This window comes from Ursus americanus, chromosome 2, assembly GCF_024610735.1.
Source record: "Ursus americanus isolate L20-20 chromosome 2, mUrsAme1.1.p, whole genome shotgun sequence".
Taxonomy (NCBI): domain Eukaryota; kingdom Metazoa; phylum Chordata; class Mammalia; order Carnivora; family Ursidae; genus Ursus; species Ursus americanus.
In genome coordinates, this window is record NC_142128.1 from 86,400,372 (window position 1) to 86,421,493 (window position 21,122).

General features: G+C 34.6%; 1 protein-coding gene across 2 annotated transcripts in view; it reads right to left on the reverse strand.

The window, feature by feature from the left end:
• The window catches only part of TPR (translocated promoter region, nuclear basket protein), a 66,496-nt gene that overhangs the window by 32,687 nt on the left and 12,687 nt on the right, over positions 1–21,122 (reverse strand). For both annotated transcript variants that reach the window (XM_045811453.2, XM_045811452.2), the window contains exons 14-28: positions 19,780–19,887; positions 18,609–18,835; positions 17,795–17,958; positions 17,014–17,147; positions 16,778–16,926; positions 15,421–15,583; positions 14,024–14,158; positions 12,954–13,094; positions 11,860–12,025; positions 10,468–10,634; positions 9,321–9,473; positions 8,815–8,931; positions 1,676–1,879; positions 1,168–1,352; positions 608–755 (exon numbers count right to left, since the gene is read on the reverse strand). In XM_045811453.2, coding sequence (XP_045667409.2) covers positions 608–755; positions 1,168–1,352; positions 1,676–1,879; positions 8,815–8,931; positions 9,321–9,473; positions 10,468–10,634; positions 11,860–12,025; positions 12,954–13,094; positions 14,024–14,158; positions 15,421–15,583; positions 16,778–16,926; positions 17,014–17,147; positions 17,795–17,958; positions 18,609–18,835; positions 19,780–19,887 — 2,361 coding nt within the window. The remainder of the gene's footprint in view (positions 1–607; positions 756–1,167; positions 1,353–1,675; positions 1,880–8,814; positions 8,932–9,320; positions 9,474–10,467; positions 10,635–11,859; positions 12,026–12,953; positions 13,095–14,023; positions 14,159–15,420; positions 15,584–16,777; positions 16,927–17,013; positions 17,148–17,794; positions 17,959–18,608; positions 18,836–19,779; positions 19,888–21,122) is intronic.

Consider the following 21,122-nt stretch of genomic DNA (forward strand, 5'->3'; position numbering starts at 1 on the left):
TAATTATAAGCTTTTGGGTGATGGCATGGGTTAAGGAGTTGAGCTTATGCTGTGACCATCCATTCACTAGAGCATCTTCTTTTCCTTTCCTGGTTGATAGTTTTAATTATTTTTTACTCCCTTGCTGAGAAAAAAGTATTCTGCAGCAGTTTCTATCTACAACTCTATCAAGAATAACTACTCAGACATACATATATCAACTACAATAATAAAGATAACTGAAGTTTATTAAGTACTCACTATGCACCAGACATGTTTCTAAATGCTTTGTGTACTTTAACTCACTTAATCCTTATTATTATCATCCCAATATTTCAGATGAAGAAATTTAAGAGCAGGGATATTAATATACCCAGGACACATACCTAATGGTGTGAAGCTAGAATTTAAAACCAGGCAATCTGATCGCCACTAGTCTTTCACCATTACACTGTATCACTGTGTAATAATAATAATGTTTATAATAATAATAACTATAATAATAATGTTTTAATAATTTATGACTTTAGGCAAAACACTTATTTCAAATTAAATTTTACATCCTAAGAAACAAAAAGGAGCTCTCTTTTGATTTAACAACGGCTTTCTTAAAGCTTAGGATTCATACCTGGACTTTCTCTCTTTCAGCATTCAGACTATCCTGCAGTTCCTGCAGTTCTCTTTCTAAAAGCTCAACTCTTTGTCGATAACGCAGACTCTCAACCTGAGCCACCTCAAACCTGGTTTCAGCGATTTCTTTTTCTCGTCGTATAAATCTACAAGAATATGTAAGGTTTCATTTGAATTAAAAAAATGCCAACAATATAACATTTCAAAACTTGGATAATTGTTAAGATGACAAAAACCACTGACTTTAGTAATTATTTTTACATAATGTTTTAATTAATGAGACTTTCTAAAATTATAAACAGTGACTTTAGAAATGTGTATGTTTAAAATAACAAGGCATTTAGTTTTTCAAAAAATCCACTCACGTTCTTACTATCAGATTCAACTTAGTCATTTCTTTAACTTGGCATATGTTTAAATGTCAACAGTGACCACTAAGGGATGGAACGAGCTTTGTAAGTAAACAGCACATGACTAACTCCACTTCCCTAACTTACGCATTTATAGTTACATTACACAGCTGTTGGTGTGAAGCATTAAGAATATTATTGGAGTTACCTGAGAATTTCTAGAATTTGTTCTTGAGATTTTCCTTCTTCATTAAGAGATACATTCAAGGGACCTTGTACACCTTCCTTCACAGAGGCGACAACCTTGTCACTTAATTTTTCAATCTGATCATGAAGTAATCTGTTCTGTTTCTCCAGATCTTCACAGCGAGACATACACTTGGAAACTTCATCCTGTAAACAACAGTCTATCATAATAGCAGACTTTCCAAAGTACATTTAAAAACCTCAAACGTTTGGGGTGCCTGGGTGGCACAGCGGTTAAGCGTCTGCCTTCGGCTCAGGGCGTGATCCCAGCGTTATGGGATCGAGCCCCATATCGGGCTCTTCTGCTACGAGCCTGCTTCTTTCTCTCCCACTCCCCCTGCTTGTGTTCCCTCTCTCACTGGCTGTCTCTATCTCTGTCGAATAAATAAATAAAATCTTTAAAAAAACAAAAACAAAAACCTCAAACCTTTAAATTCTCTAGAACATTCTATTGTGATGTACAATTATACCTTTAACATTCTCTCTCTTTCCTCCCAAGATGCTTTACACTCCAGTAACTGTGATTCTGCTTTCTGGGTTGTTTCTTCCAAATGCTGACGGACTGATGCCATTTTGGAAACCTGTTCCTTGGCAGCTTGTAGAGCTTCAACATCAGCAGCATGTAGCATCAGTTCTCTCTCATACTTATTCTGAGCTTCCACAGCTATTTTAGCCTGTAAGAAATTATTCCCCCATTGACACAAGGTTAGAAAATCGTAAGGCTGGTCAGTATTTTCTGAAAAAATGCACATTATATTATCTATAATAACAAAAGACAACCCAAGCATACCAAAACAGGAGAATAATTAGAAGTTATGCTGCATATATTTAATGAAATATATAGTTTACAAGAGACCCATTTTAAACCTAAAGACACCTGCCTCTTAAAGGGAGGGTATGGAGAAACAATTATCATGCAAATGGAAGTCAAAAGAAAGCCTGAGTAGCAATACTTGTATCAGAGAAAATAGATTTTAAACCATAGACTATAACAAGAGATGAAGGGCACTATATCATAATAAAGGGGACTCTACAACAAGAAAATCTAACAATTGTAAATATTTATGCCCCCATCTCAGGAGCACCAAATATATAAAACAATTAGTAACAAACATAAAGGAACTCATTGATAATAATACAATAGTAGGGAACTTTAACACCCCACTTACATCAATGGACAGATCATTGAAGCAGAAAATCAATAAGGAAACAATGGCTTCGAAAGAACACTGGACCAGATGCACTTAACAGATATATTCACAACATTTCATCCTAAAGCAACAGAATGCACATTCTTTTTGAGTTCACATGGGACATTCTACAGAATAGATCACGAGTCAGGCCTAGCAAGTACAAACAGACTGAGATCATACCATGCATACCTTCTGACCACAACACTATGAAACTTAAGTCTACCACAAGAAAAAATATGAAGAGACCACAAATACATGGAGGTTAAAGAGCATACTACCAAAGAATGAATGGGTCAACCAGGAAATTAAAGAAATTAAAAAATACATGGAAACAAGTGAAAATGAAATACAATGGTCCAAAACCTTTGGGATACAAAAAAGAGTTCTAAGAGGGAAGTATATAGCAATATAGGCCTACCCCAAGAAACAAGAAAAATCTCAAATACGCAACCTAACCATACACCTAAAGGAGCTAGAGAAAGAAAAACAAATGAAGCCTAAAGACAGCAGAAGAAGGGAAATAACAAATGCCAGAGCAGAAATAAATCATATAGAGACAAAAAAACCCAGTAGAATAGATCAGTGAAACCAAGAGCTAGTTCTTTAAAAAATTAATATAATTAATAAACCTCTAGCCAGACTTATCAAAAAGAAAAGAGAAAGGACCCAAATAAAATCAGGAATGAGAGAGGAGAGATCACAACCAACACCACAGAAATGCAAACGGCTGCAAGAGATTATGAAAAATTATATGCCAACAAACCGGGCAATCTAGAAGTAATGCATAAATTCCTAGAAACATATGAACTTCCAAAATTGAAAACAGGAAGAAATAGAAAACTTGAACAGACCCATAACCACCAAAGAAACTGAATCAGTAATCACAAATCTCCCAACAAAAGTCCAGGGCCAGATGGCTTCCCAGGGGAATTCTACCAAATATTTAAAGACCAGTGAATACCTATTCTTCCCAAACTGTTCCAAAAAAATAGAAATGGAAGGAAAACATCCAAACTCATTCTGAGGCCAGTGTTACCCTGATTCCAAAGCCAGACAAATACCCCACTAAAAAGGAGAATTATAGGCCAACACCACTGATGAACATGAATGTAAAAATTCTCAACAAAATACTAGAGTACATTAAAAGAATCACATACCGTGATCAAATGGGATTTATTCCTGGGCTGCAAGGGTGGTTCAATATTCACAAATCAATCAGTGTGATACATTAATAAAAAGGGTAAGAATCATATGAACCTCTCAAAAGATGTGGAAAAAGAATTTGACAAAGTACAACATCCATTCATAAAAACCCTCAACAAAGTAGGGATAAAGGAATGTATCTCAACATAATGAAGGCCATATATGAAAAACCCACAGCTAATATCATCCTCAATAGGGAAAAACTGCTTTTCCTCTATGGTTAGGAAGAGGACAGGGATGTCCACTCTCACTACTGTTATTTGACATAGTACTGGAAGTCCCAGCCTCAACAATCAGACAACAGAAAGAAATAAAAGGTACCCAAAGAGGCAAGGAAGAAGTCAAAATTTCACTATCTGCAGATAACATGATACTGTATACAGAAAATCCAAAAGACTCCATCAAAAAATTGCTAGAATTGATAACATGAATTAAATCAAATCACAGGATACAAAATCAACGTAGAGAAATCTGTTGCATTTCTATACACCAATAATGAAGCAACAGAAAAATTAAGGAATCCCATTTATTACAATTGCACCAAAAACCATAAGACAACTAGGAATAAACCTAACCAAAGAGGTAAAAGATTTGTACTCTGAAAACCACACAACACTGATGAAAGAAATTAATGATGACACAAAGAAATGGGAAGACATTTATACTCATGGACTGGAAGAATATTCTTAAAATGTCTATCCTACCTAAAGCAATCTACACATTTAATGCAATCCTTACCAAAATACCATCATCATTTTTCAGAGAGCTGGAACAACCAACCCTAAAATTTGTATGGAACCACAAAGATCCTGAATAGCCAAAGCGATCTTGAAAAAGAAAAGCAAAGCTGGAGGCATCACAATTCCAGATTTCAAGCTATATTACAAAGTTGTAGTTACCAAGACGGTATGATACTGGCACAAAAACAGACACATAGATCAATGGAACAGAATAGAGAACCCAAGAATGAACCCACAACTGTATGATCAATTAAACTTTGACAAAGCAGGAAAGAATATCCTATGGAAAAAGTCTCTTCAAATGGTGCTAGGAAAAGTGGACAGCAACATGCAGAAGAATGCAACTGGACCACTTTCTTACATCATACACAAAAATAAACTCCAAATGGATTAAAGACCTAAATGTGAGACAGGAAACCATCAAAATCCTCAAGAACACAGACAGTAACCTCTTTGACACTGCTTGTAGCAACTTCTTACTAGATATATCTCCTGAGACAACAGAAACAAAAGCATAAATAAACTTTTGGGACTTCATCAAAGTAAAAAGTTTCTGCACAGCAAAAGAAACAATTAATAAAACTAAAAGGCAACCTACAGAATGGGAGAAGATATTTGCAAATGACATATTCGATAAAGATTAGTATCCAAAATATATAAAGAACTTATCAAACTCAACACCCAAAAAACAAATAATCCATTTAAAAATGGGCTTAAGACATATCGAATAGACATTTTTCCAAGACATAGAGATGGCTAACAGACACATGAAAAGATTCTCAACATCACTCATCATCAGGGAAATACAAATCAAAACTACAATAAAGATATCGCCTCACGCTTGTCAGAATGGCTAAAATTAACAATACACTAAACAACAGATATTGGCAAGGATGTGGAGAAAGGGGAATCCTTACACTGTTGGTGCGAATGAAACTGGTGCAGTCACTCTGGGAAACTGGTGCAGTCACTCTGGAGGTTGCTCAAAAAGTTAAAAATAAAGCTACCTAAGATCCAGCAACTGCACTACTAGATATTTATCCAAAGAATACAAAAATACTGATTTGAAGGGACATATACACTTTTATAGCAACATTATCAATAATACCCAAATTATGGAAAGACACCAAATGTTCGTTGACTGATAAAGGGATAAAGAAGGTGTGGTATATATATATACAATGGAACATTACTCAGCCATAAAAAGAATGAAATCTTGCTATTTGCAATGATGTGGATGGAGCTAAAAAGTATTATGCTAAGTGGAACAAGTCAGAGAAAGACAAATACCATATGACTTCACTCATATGTGGAATTTAAGAAACAAAACAAATGAACATGGGGGAAAAAAGAGGCAAACCAAGAAACAGACTCTTAACTATAGAGAACAAACTGAGGGTTACTGGAGGGGTGGTAGGTGGAGGGATAGGTTAAATAAATGATGGGGATGAAGGAGGGCACTTGTGAGGAACACTGGGTGCTGTATGTAAGTGATAAATCACTAAATTCTACACCTGAAAATAATATTACACTGTATGTTAACTAACTGGAATTAAAAAAAATTGGAGAAAAACAACCCCCACCCCAAAAACAAAGAAGAAATATTAAGAACTATCCAAAACGAAACTTATGAAAAGACTACATAGCAATCTGGAGGAGGCTTTATTAAATAAAGGCTAAGTATAACTCAGATATGTAAAAATTTATGTACACAAATGCATGCAAACTTAAAGTGAAAAAAGGGAAATGAGAATATTTTAATATTATGGATACATTCATGGAAAACCCAAAAGACTCCACCCCCAAATTACTAGAACTTATAGAGCAATTCAGTAATGTGGCGGGATACAAAATCAATGCTCAGAAATCAGTTGCATTTCTATACACGAACAAAGAGACTGAAGAAAGAGAAATTAGGGAATCAATTTCATTTACAATAGCACCAACAATCATATGTTATCTTGGAATTAACTTAACCAGAGACGTAAAGAATCTATATTCTAGAAACTATAGATCACTCATGAAAGACACTGAAGAAGACACAAAAAGATGGAAACATATTCCATGCTCATGGATCAGAAGAATAAACATAGTTAAAATGTCTATGCTACCCAGAGCAATCTACACTTTTCAATGCCATCCCGATCAAAATGCCAATGACATTTTTCAAAGAACTGGAACAAACAGCCCTTAGATTTGTGTGGAACCAGAAAAGGCCCCGAATCGCCAAGGAATTGTTGAAAAGGAAAAACAAAGCTGGGGGCATCACGTTGCCTGATTTCAAGCTATACTACAAAGCTGTGATCACAAAGACAGCATGGTACTGGCACAAAAACAGACACATAGACCAATAGAACAGAATAGAGAACCCAGAAATGGACCCTCAGCTCTTTGGGCAACTAATCTTTGACAAGCAGGAAAAAACATCCAGCAGAAACAAGACAGTCTCTTCAATAAATGGTGCTGGGAAAATTGGACAGCTATATGCAAAAGAATGAAACCGGACCACTCTCTCACACCATACACAAAGATAAACTCCAAATGGATGGAAGACCTCAATGTGAGACAGGAATCCATCAAAATCCTAGAGGAGAACATAGGCTGCAACCTCTTTGACATCGGCCACAGCAACTTTTTTCATGACACATCTCCAAAGTCAAGAGAAACAAAAGAAAAAATGAACTTGTGGGACTTCATCAAGATAAAAAGCTTCTGCACAGCCAAGGAAACAGTCAAAAAAACTAAGAGGCAGCCCACAGAATGGGAAAAGATATTTGCAATGACACTACAGATAAAAGACTGGTATCCAAGATCTACAAAGAACTTCTCAAACTCAATACGCGAGAAACAAATAATCAAATCAAAAAATGGGCAGACGATATGAACAGACACTTTTCCAATGAAGACATACAAATGGCTAATAGACACATAAAAAAAATGTTCAAAATCATTAGCCATCAGGGAAATTCAAATCAAAACCACATTGAGATACCAACCTTATGCCAGTTAGAATGGCAAAAATTGACAAGGCAAGAAACAACAAATGCTGGAGAGGATGTGGAGAAAGGGGATCCCTCTTACACTGTTGGTGGGAATGCAAGTTGGTACAGCCACTTTGGAAAACAGTGTGGAGGTCCCTTAAAAAGTTAAAAATAGAGCTACCCTATGATCCAGCCATTGCGCTACTGGCCATTTACCCCAAAGATACAGATGTAGTGAACAGAAGGGCCATATGCACCCCAATGTTCATAGCAGCATTGTCCACAATAGCTAAATTGTGGAAGGAGCCGAGATGCCCATCAACAGATGACTGGATTAAGAAGATGTGGTCCATATATACAATGGAATATTATTCAGCCATCAGAAAGAACGATTACCCAACATTTGCAGCATCATGGACGGGACTGGAGGAGATTATGCTAAGTGAAATAAGTCAAACAGAGAAAGACAATTATCATATGGTTTCACTCATTTATGGAACATAAGAAATAGCAGGAAGATCAGTAGGAGAAGGAAGGGAAGAAGGGGGGTAAACAGAAGGGGGAATGAACCATGAGAGACTGTGGACTCTGGGAAACAAACTGAGGGCTTCAGAGGGGAGGATGGTGAGGGACTGGGATAGGCCGGTGATGGGTATTAAGGAGGGCACATATTGCATGGTGCACTGGGTGTTATACGCAAATAATGAATCATGGAACACTACATCAAAAACTAAGGATATACTGTATGGTGACTAACATAACATAATAAAAATTATTATAAAAAAATAATAATATGGGGGGCGCCTGGGTGGCACAGTCATAAAGCGTCTGCCTTCGGCTCAGGGCATGATCCCAGCGTTCTGGGATCGAGCCCCACATCAGGCTTCTCTGCTAGGAGCCTGCTTCTTCCTCTCCCACTCCCCCTGCTTGTGTTCCCTCTCTCACTGGCTGTCTCTCTCTCTGTCAAATAAGTAAATAAAATCTTAAAAAAAAAAAATAATATGGATACATTCTCTCATTTTAATTTCCAATATTCTTATTTTTGGCAATAAGCCAAGGATAATTCATTTTTGTCTAATTACCTTTGAAATACTTTCCCCTATGTTCAGTTTTTAAAGTAATCTTCGTATATACACATTCTATGTACACGTAAGCAATAAAGAATTGTCATGAAAAGAATGGTTATTCATATACCACCCAACTTAAAAATGAGAACATTAGTAATCTCCTTACCTTTCGCATTCTACTTCAGTTTTATTCTAACTCATATTTTTATATTTTTTCCCCATTTGTGAAGATGATTCTCGCACTCTTTACGTTTAGTCTTCACGTATACTTTTCAGCTGATCTTAGTCCAAGTTTCACAGTAGTGTAAATAACTCTGCATTTCTGTAAGGTTCACCCATCCCCACGATGTATCAATATACTCCAAGAACTGTTCCCTAGGATCAAACCTTGTATCTCAGTAACTGGCTACGAGATCAACACTTACCTGTTCCTGACAGTCACGTCTGGCTTGCTGTTCATTACTCAAAGCTGTGCTTGCTCTCTGAAGAGCTTCTTGTACTTCGTTCTGAACGCTGTTGAGTGTTTTCTTTAACTCAGATAACTACATCAGAAGAACAACATTAAAACTGAAGTTAACTGCAAACTTATTTTACAGTAAAGACAGATTTTAAAAATCCAACTAGCCTGAAGGGACTTCTTACTAAATTTGAAAGATAACTTAAATGTTATCTGCACAAACGTTGCAGGTCTAGATCCACTAAAATACCAGTCAATGCTCAGGCAGAGGCTTCTAAAAAGCACCCCTGATACCTACTACCATAAAGTAGTCTAAAATTCTCAGAAGAAAATACGTACAGACCTAAGGAGTAGAGTAACACACATGAAACTATTGTTAAATATGTGTTCACTCAGTATCTGTTGAGAGGATACTAATGAGCTATTCAAATCCTGACACACACAAAAGACTGATATAGTTGATAAACTAATTACCTGTTGTTCCATGCTCTCTATGGCCTTTCTCTTGTCATCCTGAAGTTCCTGTTTTTCCTTCTCAACTTCCATCAACTTCTTTTCCAACTGTGTCTGAAATTCCGCTGACTCTTTTAAACGAACTTCAATATTCTTACGTACTTCTTCTGTCACCTTTACCATCATCCAAATAATAGGATACAAAAATTATACACATTTAAAATTGTACAATTAGTTTCTCTAGGTCTAAACTAAATTTGAAAAGTACTAAAAATTAACATTTGCCTTGAATTAAAAAAAAATCCATCAATGTTGATCAGAGAGTTTAAAAACCACATTTAAAATCTTAAGCTACCTCTTAACTGGGCTACTGACCATTTTTCTTTTGAACTGAAATTTCTAGTTCCCCATTTCTCTCTCAATCCTTATATCCACTTGCCGCCAAATCTGTCAATTCTACAACGAAAGGGTTTTTTCCCTACGTATCTTGATTTCCACGATGCCAACAAACAAAGGATCTTTTAAAACTGTGGCCCTAGACTACTGCTATAGCCACTAAAACAAACTCTAACCTTTATCCTCCAATCTACTACACATTAATCTAATTAAAACAAATTCTGATTATAACATGTTGGAAAAAAATCAAGAGCTCTTAATAATCTCACAGAATATAATTTAATTCGACATTCAAAGCTTTTCACATTTGGTTCTTGGCACATTTATAATTCTATTTCTGATTATTTCACTTCACAAAGTCAATATACTAGCCAAACTGTTCTCATCTGAAGTCTTTTTACTTGGCTGAGGGTTCCTACTATATGGAATAACCTTCTACCTTTGACTATCCAAATGATACTTTCTTTCAAGGCATGAACAAATACCATCTCTCTTGTGAAGTCATGCAGGAGACAAATAACCTCACCTCCTTCCCATTTACACTAACACTTGATCTGTACCTTTCTTACAGCAATTATACTCTCCTTCATTTTATGAATTCTGTGGGTTTTGTTTTATCTGGCTTATTAGACTTAAGTTTACTTTTAAGGTGTAAGAGGTAAACACAATGATGTCACTTGAACTCACATTTACTACAGTGCTTACATACAGTAAGCTCCTAATTAAAAAAAAAAGTTAAGTGCATTCAAACTGAATTTAAAATTGTATATACCTGTTTTTCCTTGTTAAGAGATTCTTCTAAACTAGTAACCATTGCTCGATATTGTTCCACATTACTAGTACTTGTTTTGAGTCTCTCCTTTAAATCATTCACCTGCTCCTCTGCCTGCCTTAGCTGACTTAGAAGATCATCCACATCTTCTTTGTTGGTGGGCTGACCTAGAAGGTTAAAGAGCTTTTTTAAAATTAACATTTTAAATGACATTAGAGATGACTGTTATCTAAGAGTTTGTGAAATTAGCATTAAGGCTCAAATGTAGAAGTGCTTATCTAAAAGGTGTATTTCAAACTATGCTAAATACCATAATAAAAACAGGTATTTTACCAGGATATTGTTATTTCTTCTTCAAAATATCAAATATTTAAAATCTGCTATTACAAATATTACAAATTTAAAAGAGAAAAATATTAAATATTTGCACTAACCTGAGGGAGCTACTTGAAGATACTACCAGGTTCTTAATTTATTATTTAAACACTACTTACTCTAAAACACTAAATCTTAAATCATTCAGTCCAATTTTCATTCTACAATCCATGGGAAAGGAAGAAACTGCAGATTGAAAAAGCTGTTTTCTTATCATGTATCTATAAGAAAGCACTACTGACTATTAAAAAACTATATATCCACTACATTTTTATATCTTATATATATATATACACACACACATACATACTATATCATTTTTTTTAAGATTATTTGGACCAAAGGCTTTGCATCTGAAATGTTGCATTCATAAAGAAAAGCAAAATCTAATGAAACAAATCTTTTACCTAAGGCTATCAATGAACAATGATTATGAATACTACTGTAAAAGAGACCAAACAAATCAATTATTTCTGTAAGTTAGCCTTATTACAGTTGTAACAGGGGAGAGTTAAAAATTCAAGTATCAACCCTCCTCAAAGGAAACATTTAAAAAATATCAATAAATGGTTTCAACAACTAGAAGACTAGAGCATACAGGTACCATACGGAACTATTCTGAATCTTCTGAGTCTGCAAATGTATTAATTTAAGCCTAAAACTAAGCTTTACTATATGAAGAATAAAAGGGTTTTCTTCTCTTTTGCTATTACCCACAAAAAATAGGCTATTTATTTACAAGATATGTTATCAGCCTAAAAAATACTTTACTGGGGCACTTGGGTGGCTCAGTTGGTTAAGCATCTGCCTTCAGCTCAGATCATGATCCCAGGGTCCTGCTCCCTGATCAACAGGGAGTCCACTTCTCCCTCTGCCCCCCCCCACCCCCTACTCGTGTTTGCACACGTGCTCGCTCTCTCTCTCTAGCTTGCTCTCTTCTCAAATAAATAAAATCTTTAAAAAAAAAAAAAAAGGAAAAAAGTACTTTACTATTAGTCTACTTAATTATTGATTTACCTTTACCAGTTCTCTGTGAGGACTGAGAGGCAAGCTGGACTTCCATATTACTGAGGTGCTGTTTCAATGTAGCAATTTCCTTTTGAGCATTTTTTAATAGTTCTTTTGTGTTAAGATGAAGATTTGTCTCAGTATCCAGCTGTCTCTTTGTATCTAAAAGTTGAACCTAAAAAGAAAAATACATTAATCCTGCAAACACTATCTTTAGGTTCTTAAGTAACTAGAAGTTCACATTATCTTTTTATAATCCTTTAAACTCTGGCCCAGATAAAGTAACCGACACCAGAACTGAAATAACTGAAAAAAATTATTGTGATACCTGAGACAGGAAACAAAAGCAGCAAGCCCTATAATTTCCCTAGCTTCCTGACTTATGAAGGTCTGGGCTTTGACACAGGGAAATAAGGCAGAGGCCAGCAGACTCCTTGAATTGAGAACATGTAACTGAATACAGGAAGAATAAATCAGCTCAAATTCCTAAGACAGACTGGCACAGAGAGCTGCACTGATAAGAGTACCCTGGACATTTGCAGAGGATGCCTCCTGAAGAGTCAGCAAAATAGTCATCAGAGCATACATGTGAAATTAACCTAGACAGGGTTAAGAATCATCCAAAGAGACTGGAGTGAAGAGTGTCTGGTGCTTACAGAGAGTCAGGAATAATGCCTGTCACCCGCAGCCAGACTGAAAACATTCATAACTCACTGGACACTGGGACTAGTATTCAGGAAGGTCTCACCTTAATAGTGGGGAATAATTAGTTATAGACTGAGCGCTGCCTTGGGCCTGCCTAATAAATCATAAAAAGCAACACTCAAGAGAATCAAACTATTTTCAATTACTGCATCCCAGAACAAACCCAAGGATTTACAGGAATATAAAAATATCTAGCACCTAATAGGATAAAACTCACAATGTATGGCACCTAGCAAAAAATTACTAGGCACACAAAAAGGCAAGAAAAACTAAGAAAACAGCTTGAAAGAAGTCTCTTCAAAACCATGCTTCAACAGGAGATGGCAGTGTACCTACACACTGGCCTCATTTCTGGAAATAAACAATTTACAGAAATTCAGAATACTAAATAGACTCACATCTAGACTTCTAGTGAGTGTATGCCTTTGTTCCACCTCATTTTCCAGCTTCTTCTTTAGATGAGATATCTCATGTTCCAGTTTTTCTATCTGGCTACTAAGTCTTTGTTTGGTTTCTGTTTCAGATCGCTCTAATATTCCCTAAGACAAAAAAAGATTTTTGGTTATGCTTAAGAAAAAAGTTAAAAAAGCAATACAAAGAAAATTAAAGGCTACAGAGGATTACAGGATTACAACTCACTTCTACATGAAGAAGTTAAAATCTAGAATATTTACCAAGAGTCTTTTTGATATTTTTCATATTAAAATATCTATTTAGGGGTCCTGGGTGGCTCAGTCGGTTAAGCATCTGCTTTTTGGCTCAGGTCATGATCCCGGGGGTCCTGGGATTGAGCCCCGCACTGGGCTCCCTGCTCAGTGGGGAGTCTGTTTCTCCCTTTGCCCCTCACCCTGCTCTCGTGTTCTCTTACTCTGGCCCTCTCTCAAATAAATAAAATCTTTAAAAGTACATATCTATTTAATAAAGAAAAAAGAAACATAAGTCATTCAGATTTCCTAAAGTTTTAAAAGAAAAAATAAAAACCAAAGATTTAATCTTATAAACAATTAAATTGCACAGGACTCTCTTAATACAGATCTAAGGATGAAAACTGCCGAGTGCACAGTTTCAATCATTTCTGTTTCAAGGTTTTTTTTTAGAATACTGACATGTCCTGGGGCACCTGGGTGGCTCAGTCAGTTAAGCATCTGCCTTCAGCTCAGGTCATGATCCCAGAGTCCTGGGATCAAGCCCTGTGTTGGGCTCCTTCCCCGGTGGGAAACTTGCTTCTCCCTCTGCTCCTCTCCCTGTTTGTGCTTTCTCTCTCTCTCTCAATTAAATAAAATCTTAAAAAAAAAAAAAAAAAAGAATACTGACATGTCCTAATAAACTTTAAAACTCAATTATGATCATAATGTGTGACAAAAGTGACAGAAAAATTTTCTAATTTTGAACCCAAGAGGATACAACATTAAAACTACTTAAATTTAACTTCGAAAATTTTTTTCTACAGGTGTTTTTATTTGGTTACCTGAATTGTTTGCAGATTAGTGAGCAGCAAGTTTTGCCCTCTTTGTTCAGCTAATAAAGACTCCCTTTGCTGAGAAAGACGGACTTCTGACAATTTAAGCATTTCCTTTTCCTTTTTCAAGTTTTCTGCTCTTACCTTGAGGCAAACACAAGTAAAAGAAAAAAATGCTGGAAAATAATGTGTCAAATGCAGTAAAAGAATTATAAAATTAAAATGACTCTTCATTACTATGTATTTCTTAATGCTAATTACAGATGAAGATATCTCTTCATTATAAAAGGATTTATAACTCTTAAGTTTCATGTGTTGAACTATGAAGCAAAAAGTTATTGGGAATACCAATAGATCAAAGAAAAAAAATCTTGCAATTACCGCAAATATTTATGATTTCTCTGCTCTTAACAAATCAGATTTTAAAACAAGCAAAAAAAAAAAATCTAAAATGTCAGAGTAAAACAAACTGCAAAATTTTGCTATAGGCATACCTATATACTACTAAATTTTGCAAGTTTTAGAATCCAAGCTTGGTTTCTAAGTATCTGAGAGTGCTGATTTATTTCGACTTTTTTTCCCTCATAAAGAGTACAATCCGAGTCTCGGATATGGGAGGCTGCTCTGAAAATCAATATTCTCAAAGTATTTACATAATTTACATAATTACATTTACATAATAACTCATAAACAAGCAATCATAAAACTTACTCCACCAGTTTGAAAAAGTGATGCCTCCATTCCCCACAAATGAGTGGGAGTACATAACAATGAAAGAATGTAGCCAACAGAATCCCCAGTTTTAAGTCCCAACCAACCCATCTTTTACGACTATCCTAAACAGGAAATCACTTAACGTTTGAGTGTTTCTCGACAGGTAAAATGGGGGACAACTGCACCTTGCTCACAAGTAATGATCAGAAAGTTGTGAGATAGCTTTATAAAAAAGTAAAACATTATAAAAAAATTCATCATCAAGAATCCAGTATTAACTGAAAGTATTGTCAATTCCTAACAGGCGTCTGTATTCATGTTGAAATTCAGAAATATAATTAAATGCTAATAAAATTTTATATTGTCTCTTATCAGAAATGAGCAAGAATGAATGAAATACTCATTTGTCTTTGTTGTAACTGGATAAACAGTGACTTAAAAATTTAGTATGAAATGGAAGATTTGCAAGGAAATCATAATCCAAAAAAAACCACACTTTCCCCAGTTTACTTTTGACAGAAACAATCACTGGATGCACAACTGGATATTTGGAAACTACATAATAAGGACTTGAAATCCACAAACCTTGCAAACATCCGTATTATATCAACCAGTAAAATCAAAGTAATAACTAAAAAACAAATGTCAAATGCAATTTATAATGCAAGTCAGATGAGGGAAATTGGTCTCACTTCCGCAACAGCTAGCTTTTCATTTGCTCCTCTCAAATCCTGCGTCATTGTATTGATGATCTGTTCCTGCTTTTGAGTTGTTGCAGTGAGTTTCTGATTTCTCTCATGTAGGGATGTGATTTCTCGACGATATCCTTCAACATTATCTTGCAGCATTTCGTAACTTAACACGAGAGAAAAATAATTCTATAAGCAACTGAAATGCTATATCCTAGCTTAGTTCCTTAAAGAACTTCACAACAGCTTAATTTCAAATGAATAACAACATGAGGAGCGCCTGGGTGGCTCAGCTGGTTAAGGGTTTGCCTTCAGCTCAGGTCATGATCCCAGGGTCCTGGGCTCCCTGCTCAGTTCTCTCTCTCCCTCTGTCCCTCCCCCTCTGCTCGTGCTCTGTCTCTCACTTTCTCTAATAAATAAATAAAATCCTAAAAAAAATAAAAATAAAAAAAATTTGAAAAAGTAGTTTGTATAATAATGTAAAACCTTCAACTCCAAATTTAATAAATTTAAATTCTAAAAAAGCTTTAAATTCTACTTTCTTGCTGAATTAACTTTTTTAGCTAATTCATTTGTAAGAACTTTAAACACATTCAAGATAATGCTAATATAATATTGACATACCAAACATCCACCATGATATAGTATGTAATTTAATATATTTATGCATAGAGAGTTCTGCAGATCCTTTTAGCCTCTATAATTCCTCCTACCTTCTTATGTACTTGAAAGCTTACAAAATGATTGGCTACAGCTATCAGCATAAGAAAAAAAGTGCTTTTCTTGGGGTATCAAATTGTTGGACTGTATGGAGGAAAACTGCCTGCCGTATCTTTATAAAAACATAGCTTTTTATCATGTACTATATATAAAAATAAATTTTGTTCTAACTTGCTAAACTAAAAAGTATTCAATGGATCTACTAATGACTATAAAATGAGATTTAACTGTTATTCCTTTATAAATGGCCAAGAAAGTGAATTTTCCCAAAATTAACTATCTAGTACTTGCTTCTCTTCCAGGGAAGGCTGAATGAAATTTGTTCACATACGTCTCATTCTCTAATGCATTTATAAATAATTAAGTCCTACAGAAACTGTACATCCTTCAATCTCAGGAAGGAAAACTAGGAACATTCCTCACATCAACTTCAACTTACTAAATATCTGGACTCCTTAAAAATGTCCAAGAGAATCATAAACCAATATTAAAAAAATGAACCCCCATAGCTTCTCATCCTAGAGTATGGTCAATAAATAAGTAACACTCTTGCAAATTAATCCTTCAATTTGATTCATTTGAATACTGAAGGTTAGACTAACTATTTAGACTATTAGTTTTTGAACAACACAAAATTTACCGTTTAGAAGCGAAGTCCAGTTGTGTAGAAATTTTGGTGTTTTGTGATCGTAAATCTGTAATTTGATCCTGAAGTTTCTCAAGTTGCTCATTTTGTATTTTTTCATTATCTGCCTTTTCTTTTTTGTAATTCTCAAAAATTTCCTGCAACTGAATTTTGGAGAAATTATTAAAAGATGACAACCAGTGTTCTCAAAGACCCTAACCCAAGATAAAGGTGTAATCATGTGGTCTTACCTGTTTAAGGGCAGCCTTGGCTTCTATGGCCTCTGCTGACTCAATTACAGGTACTGGAGCAGGAGTGGAAGCAGTCTGGGATGTACTTGAACGTTTTGGAGTTGATGCAAGAGAAATATCATCTAAGCTTGAAGCTTCAGAAATGTAAAAAGAACGATGTAACATTTCTTATCACAAATAACACTACCAAAATAAGTGAGTTAGACTTATTTAAATGAAATGGTAAGACTATAGAGATTATGAGAGGAAGAATCTACTAAATAACCTATTAAAATTATTTTTGGTTTTTGGTTAGAGACAGTATTTGTAGATGAAATGTTCAAAACAAAACTAAAAGGTCATAGACATGCAATGTACAGCATGGAGTACGATCAGTGATATTGTGATAACTCTGTATGGTGACAGAGGGTAACCAGATTTATCATGGGCGTCATTTCATGTTGTATGGAAATGTCAAATTGCTATGAGGTACACCTGAAACTTACAGCATACTGTATGTCAGTTATACTTAAAAATACATACATATGGTAATTCACAGACTCTGAGATACACATTTTTCAACAATGGTCAGCATTTCTTCTTTCTTAGTCATACCTAAAATAACTACATGTTTTAGAATTGGTGATGTTACGATCAATCATATACGGTAGTTAAATTTGAAGTTACCATTCAGTATAGTGGACACTGCTTATGATGTTGCAAAATCTACTTTATAATACACACTTAAAAAACATTTCCCAAAACTATTTAAAATTTTTTAGGATAATATATAAAAACCTACCTTGTAAAGGAATGGCAACTCCTGTTGTTTGCGACAACAAAATACGGTACATGTCACGCTGACGAACTATGGAATCAACAAGCTGCATTTGATGTTGTCGTGACTCACGGAGTTGTTCTAATTCAGTGAGGGCATTCTCAAGTTTTAGCTGAAGCTCAGCAATTCTGTAGAAAAAGATATCAGTCTATTTCACATGATTGAGATTGAGAGGCAGTTATAATTTCAAACTATAAACTAATAAGCATTTTACCATCTATCATACTAAGCATAATACTTTTGCCTCTCTTATCCTTTCTTTCTTCTGCTGGTATTTTAAGAACCACTTTTAAAACCTTCACCATACAGGACTCAGATACTCACCAAAGTCATCTGAAAAGTCTATTTGCAAAAATCAAACCAATTCCATTCAGTCAAAACCCCAGTCTTACTTTTATAGCCATTGCTCTTTCTCTAGCACCAAACACTTCTTTGGAAAGAATTTGTTACTCTGCTTGAATAATTCCTACATTATCTTCTCCACGAGGCCTGGTCTGTTCCCTTAAACCCAGGCTAGGTCCTCTACCTCTACTCTCCCAATGATAGGCTTCTATCCATTAGAGCACAAATCACACTGAACTAAAATTATCTACTTATCTATTTCATTTTTACTATCAATCTCATCCACAAATTGAGGTCTCAGAGAGTAAAAAATTTTTGTATTGTCGCTCAAAATTTTTTTTCTAAGTCACTATAATTCCAGCATACAGCATGATTAGGGACACATGAAAATTTCAATAAATATTTGGTAAACAAACCAAGGTAGTCAATTGCTTACTTAGATGAAGTTGTTTCTTGTTCTTCTCTTTCTCTGGTTTCCCCAAGTTCCCTAAGGGCCACTAAGAGACGCTGATTTTGCTGTTGAAGTTCTTCAATATTTCTATAAGATACTAGATGCTGTGATATTACTTCAGATGAACTACTTATATCAGCAGAGCTTACTTCTTCGTCACGAATTACATGATTACCCCTTGCTTCTTCAAGTTCCATCAAAAGCACTCTAATCTAAAAACAAAGTTTTAATATGTTACCAAATAGTATTAACTTTGATTCTGGAAATGCTTAATATTAATATTTTCAAGTGAAAATATTACTTTATGAACACCATCAGTATTAAATTATTTTTAAAATATTAAGATTATTGTTTTAGATATTAACATCTAAAAAATTTTAATGGGAAAAATTATTTTTCATTCCTGTAAAAGTATGTAACAAAGGCTAGTATTTTTTAAAAAACTACCAATTCATGATTCTACAAGTATGGCTCCATTTATGTAAAACATTGACCAAATAAAACACAAAGAAATATATACCTGTAAATGTGCATATGCTTGCACTTGCATGCTTATGTATGTAGTGTATGGGAAGAAAACATGAAAAATAGATTTTTACTCCACTCATATAAAGTTTTTATGTATATGTTATATATGGGTAAATCCACACACAAAAATGGGGATAAAATATATGAACAAAATAGTTCTACATTTCCTGACTTGTTCAGCTGAAGAAAAAAAAAAGTGGCATAGGAACCTATATGCATGGTTTTACTTCAGTAAAAACAAAGGATGCTTACATATATTCATGAATGCTCATATGTGTTTATATACATATGAAAAAAGACATGAGAGGATACACCAGTTTGTTAACAGTGGTTATACTCTGGCACTGGGGAAGGGGACAGAAGACTTTTATTTATCCTTGAATTATTTCATTTGTTACAACCAGTACCTACAATTTGAAAATTTATCAAACACTTAAAAAAAAAAAAAAAAAGAAGGGCTAGGAAAAAAACAAAAACAATGACTAGGCTACAATTCTGCGAGAGTCATATTCCTAACTGATGAGAATTTCATATGCAGTAGTCCTATCTTATATACCTGCAAACAGACTTAAACATTATTGGGCTGTCTGTTTAGAACAAAATAGGAAAAGAAACAAAAAATTCTAACCTGTTGTGAAAGATCTTTTATTTGTACTTCCATCCTTTGATTGTCTCTTTCAAGCACAGATGAATGTTTGTTAGCTTTATCAGTGTCCTCCTGCAATCGCTGAATCTCCTTTAAAATGTAAATTAAAGTGAAAATTCTGCAGGCCCTTCTAAAGTCTATACAAATGAAGCAGTTATATGAATAACAAAAATATACAGCGCTCAAATACCATAGTCAACTGATAATCTAAAAACTCTATTTATGATATAGTAGTTATTAAAGAGTAATTCTCTACAAATATGTACACATGTATTTCTTAATATCTCAAGTATTGCTCATCATGTTTATCACTATATGAAAACAATGAAGAATCGCCACCTTCCTCAAATGGACTGTAAATTACAATCTTACAGCCACACCAGATTAATAGTGTAACAAACTGATGTCACAGAAATACTCTCAAAAGATGTGTTATAGAGATGAAAATAAGGGACTATGTTACAATGCCAATCATTACTATGCTACTTACATGGAAATAAACATCAAAGTAACCATCAAAGCAAAAAATGTTGGGTAAGATGAGTAAAACTTGATTTTATAAAAAAGTCATCAGGAATTAATTCTAAAGCAGCAGCAGCCAATGTTACAAGGCTGTTAAAAAGATACATTATATGCAGTGCTTTGTTAGTAAGTTCTGCATCCCAATATCACTAAGAATTTAGGGACACAGCTTTAAGGAGCCTGAAAAAAGCACAAAATATGTTTGAAATCGTATGTTTTATCTCAAATTTATATAAATTTTGCTTCCTAATGAGCTCTTTTTACATTATAACGTTTTAGATACTATCCAAGTGAAAGATGGCTCATATTTATGGTGTTTCAAGTACCTGAGTACATTGCCCTAAAGGTATGCATACACCAATTTCAGTAGAAACAAGTATGAGACAAAATGAAGGAGGCAAATGTTCATAAGAGATAGCAATTATACAAATCTGCTGTGTTCAAAATGGTACTAAGATGCTAAGGAAGAAATAACTTGGTTATAAAACTCTAAGTAACAAATGAACATCAAAGAATCTAGGCTGGAGAACACATGATCTATGTCATGGACAGAAGATTCTGCTATAAAGAAGATACAGAAATTATCTTTATTTAAATTCTTTGCTGGTTTTGAAAAAAGTACGTAAAGAATTTTTATTATTATACCCATACATTAGTGAAAAAGGAACAAATAACTTTTTTCCATAATGAACATCTGCTATTATTTGAGCCTGAAAGCCCCTTGTACCTCTATCCTCTTCAGACAATAAGCTCCAGGAAAAACACTCACTCTCAGTAGTGAGAAACTCAAGAAGATCTAATTA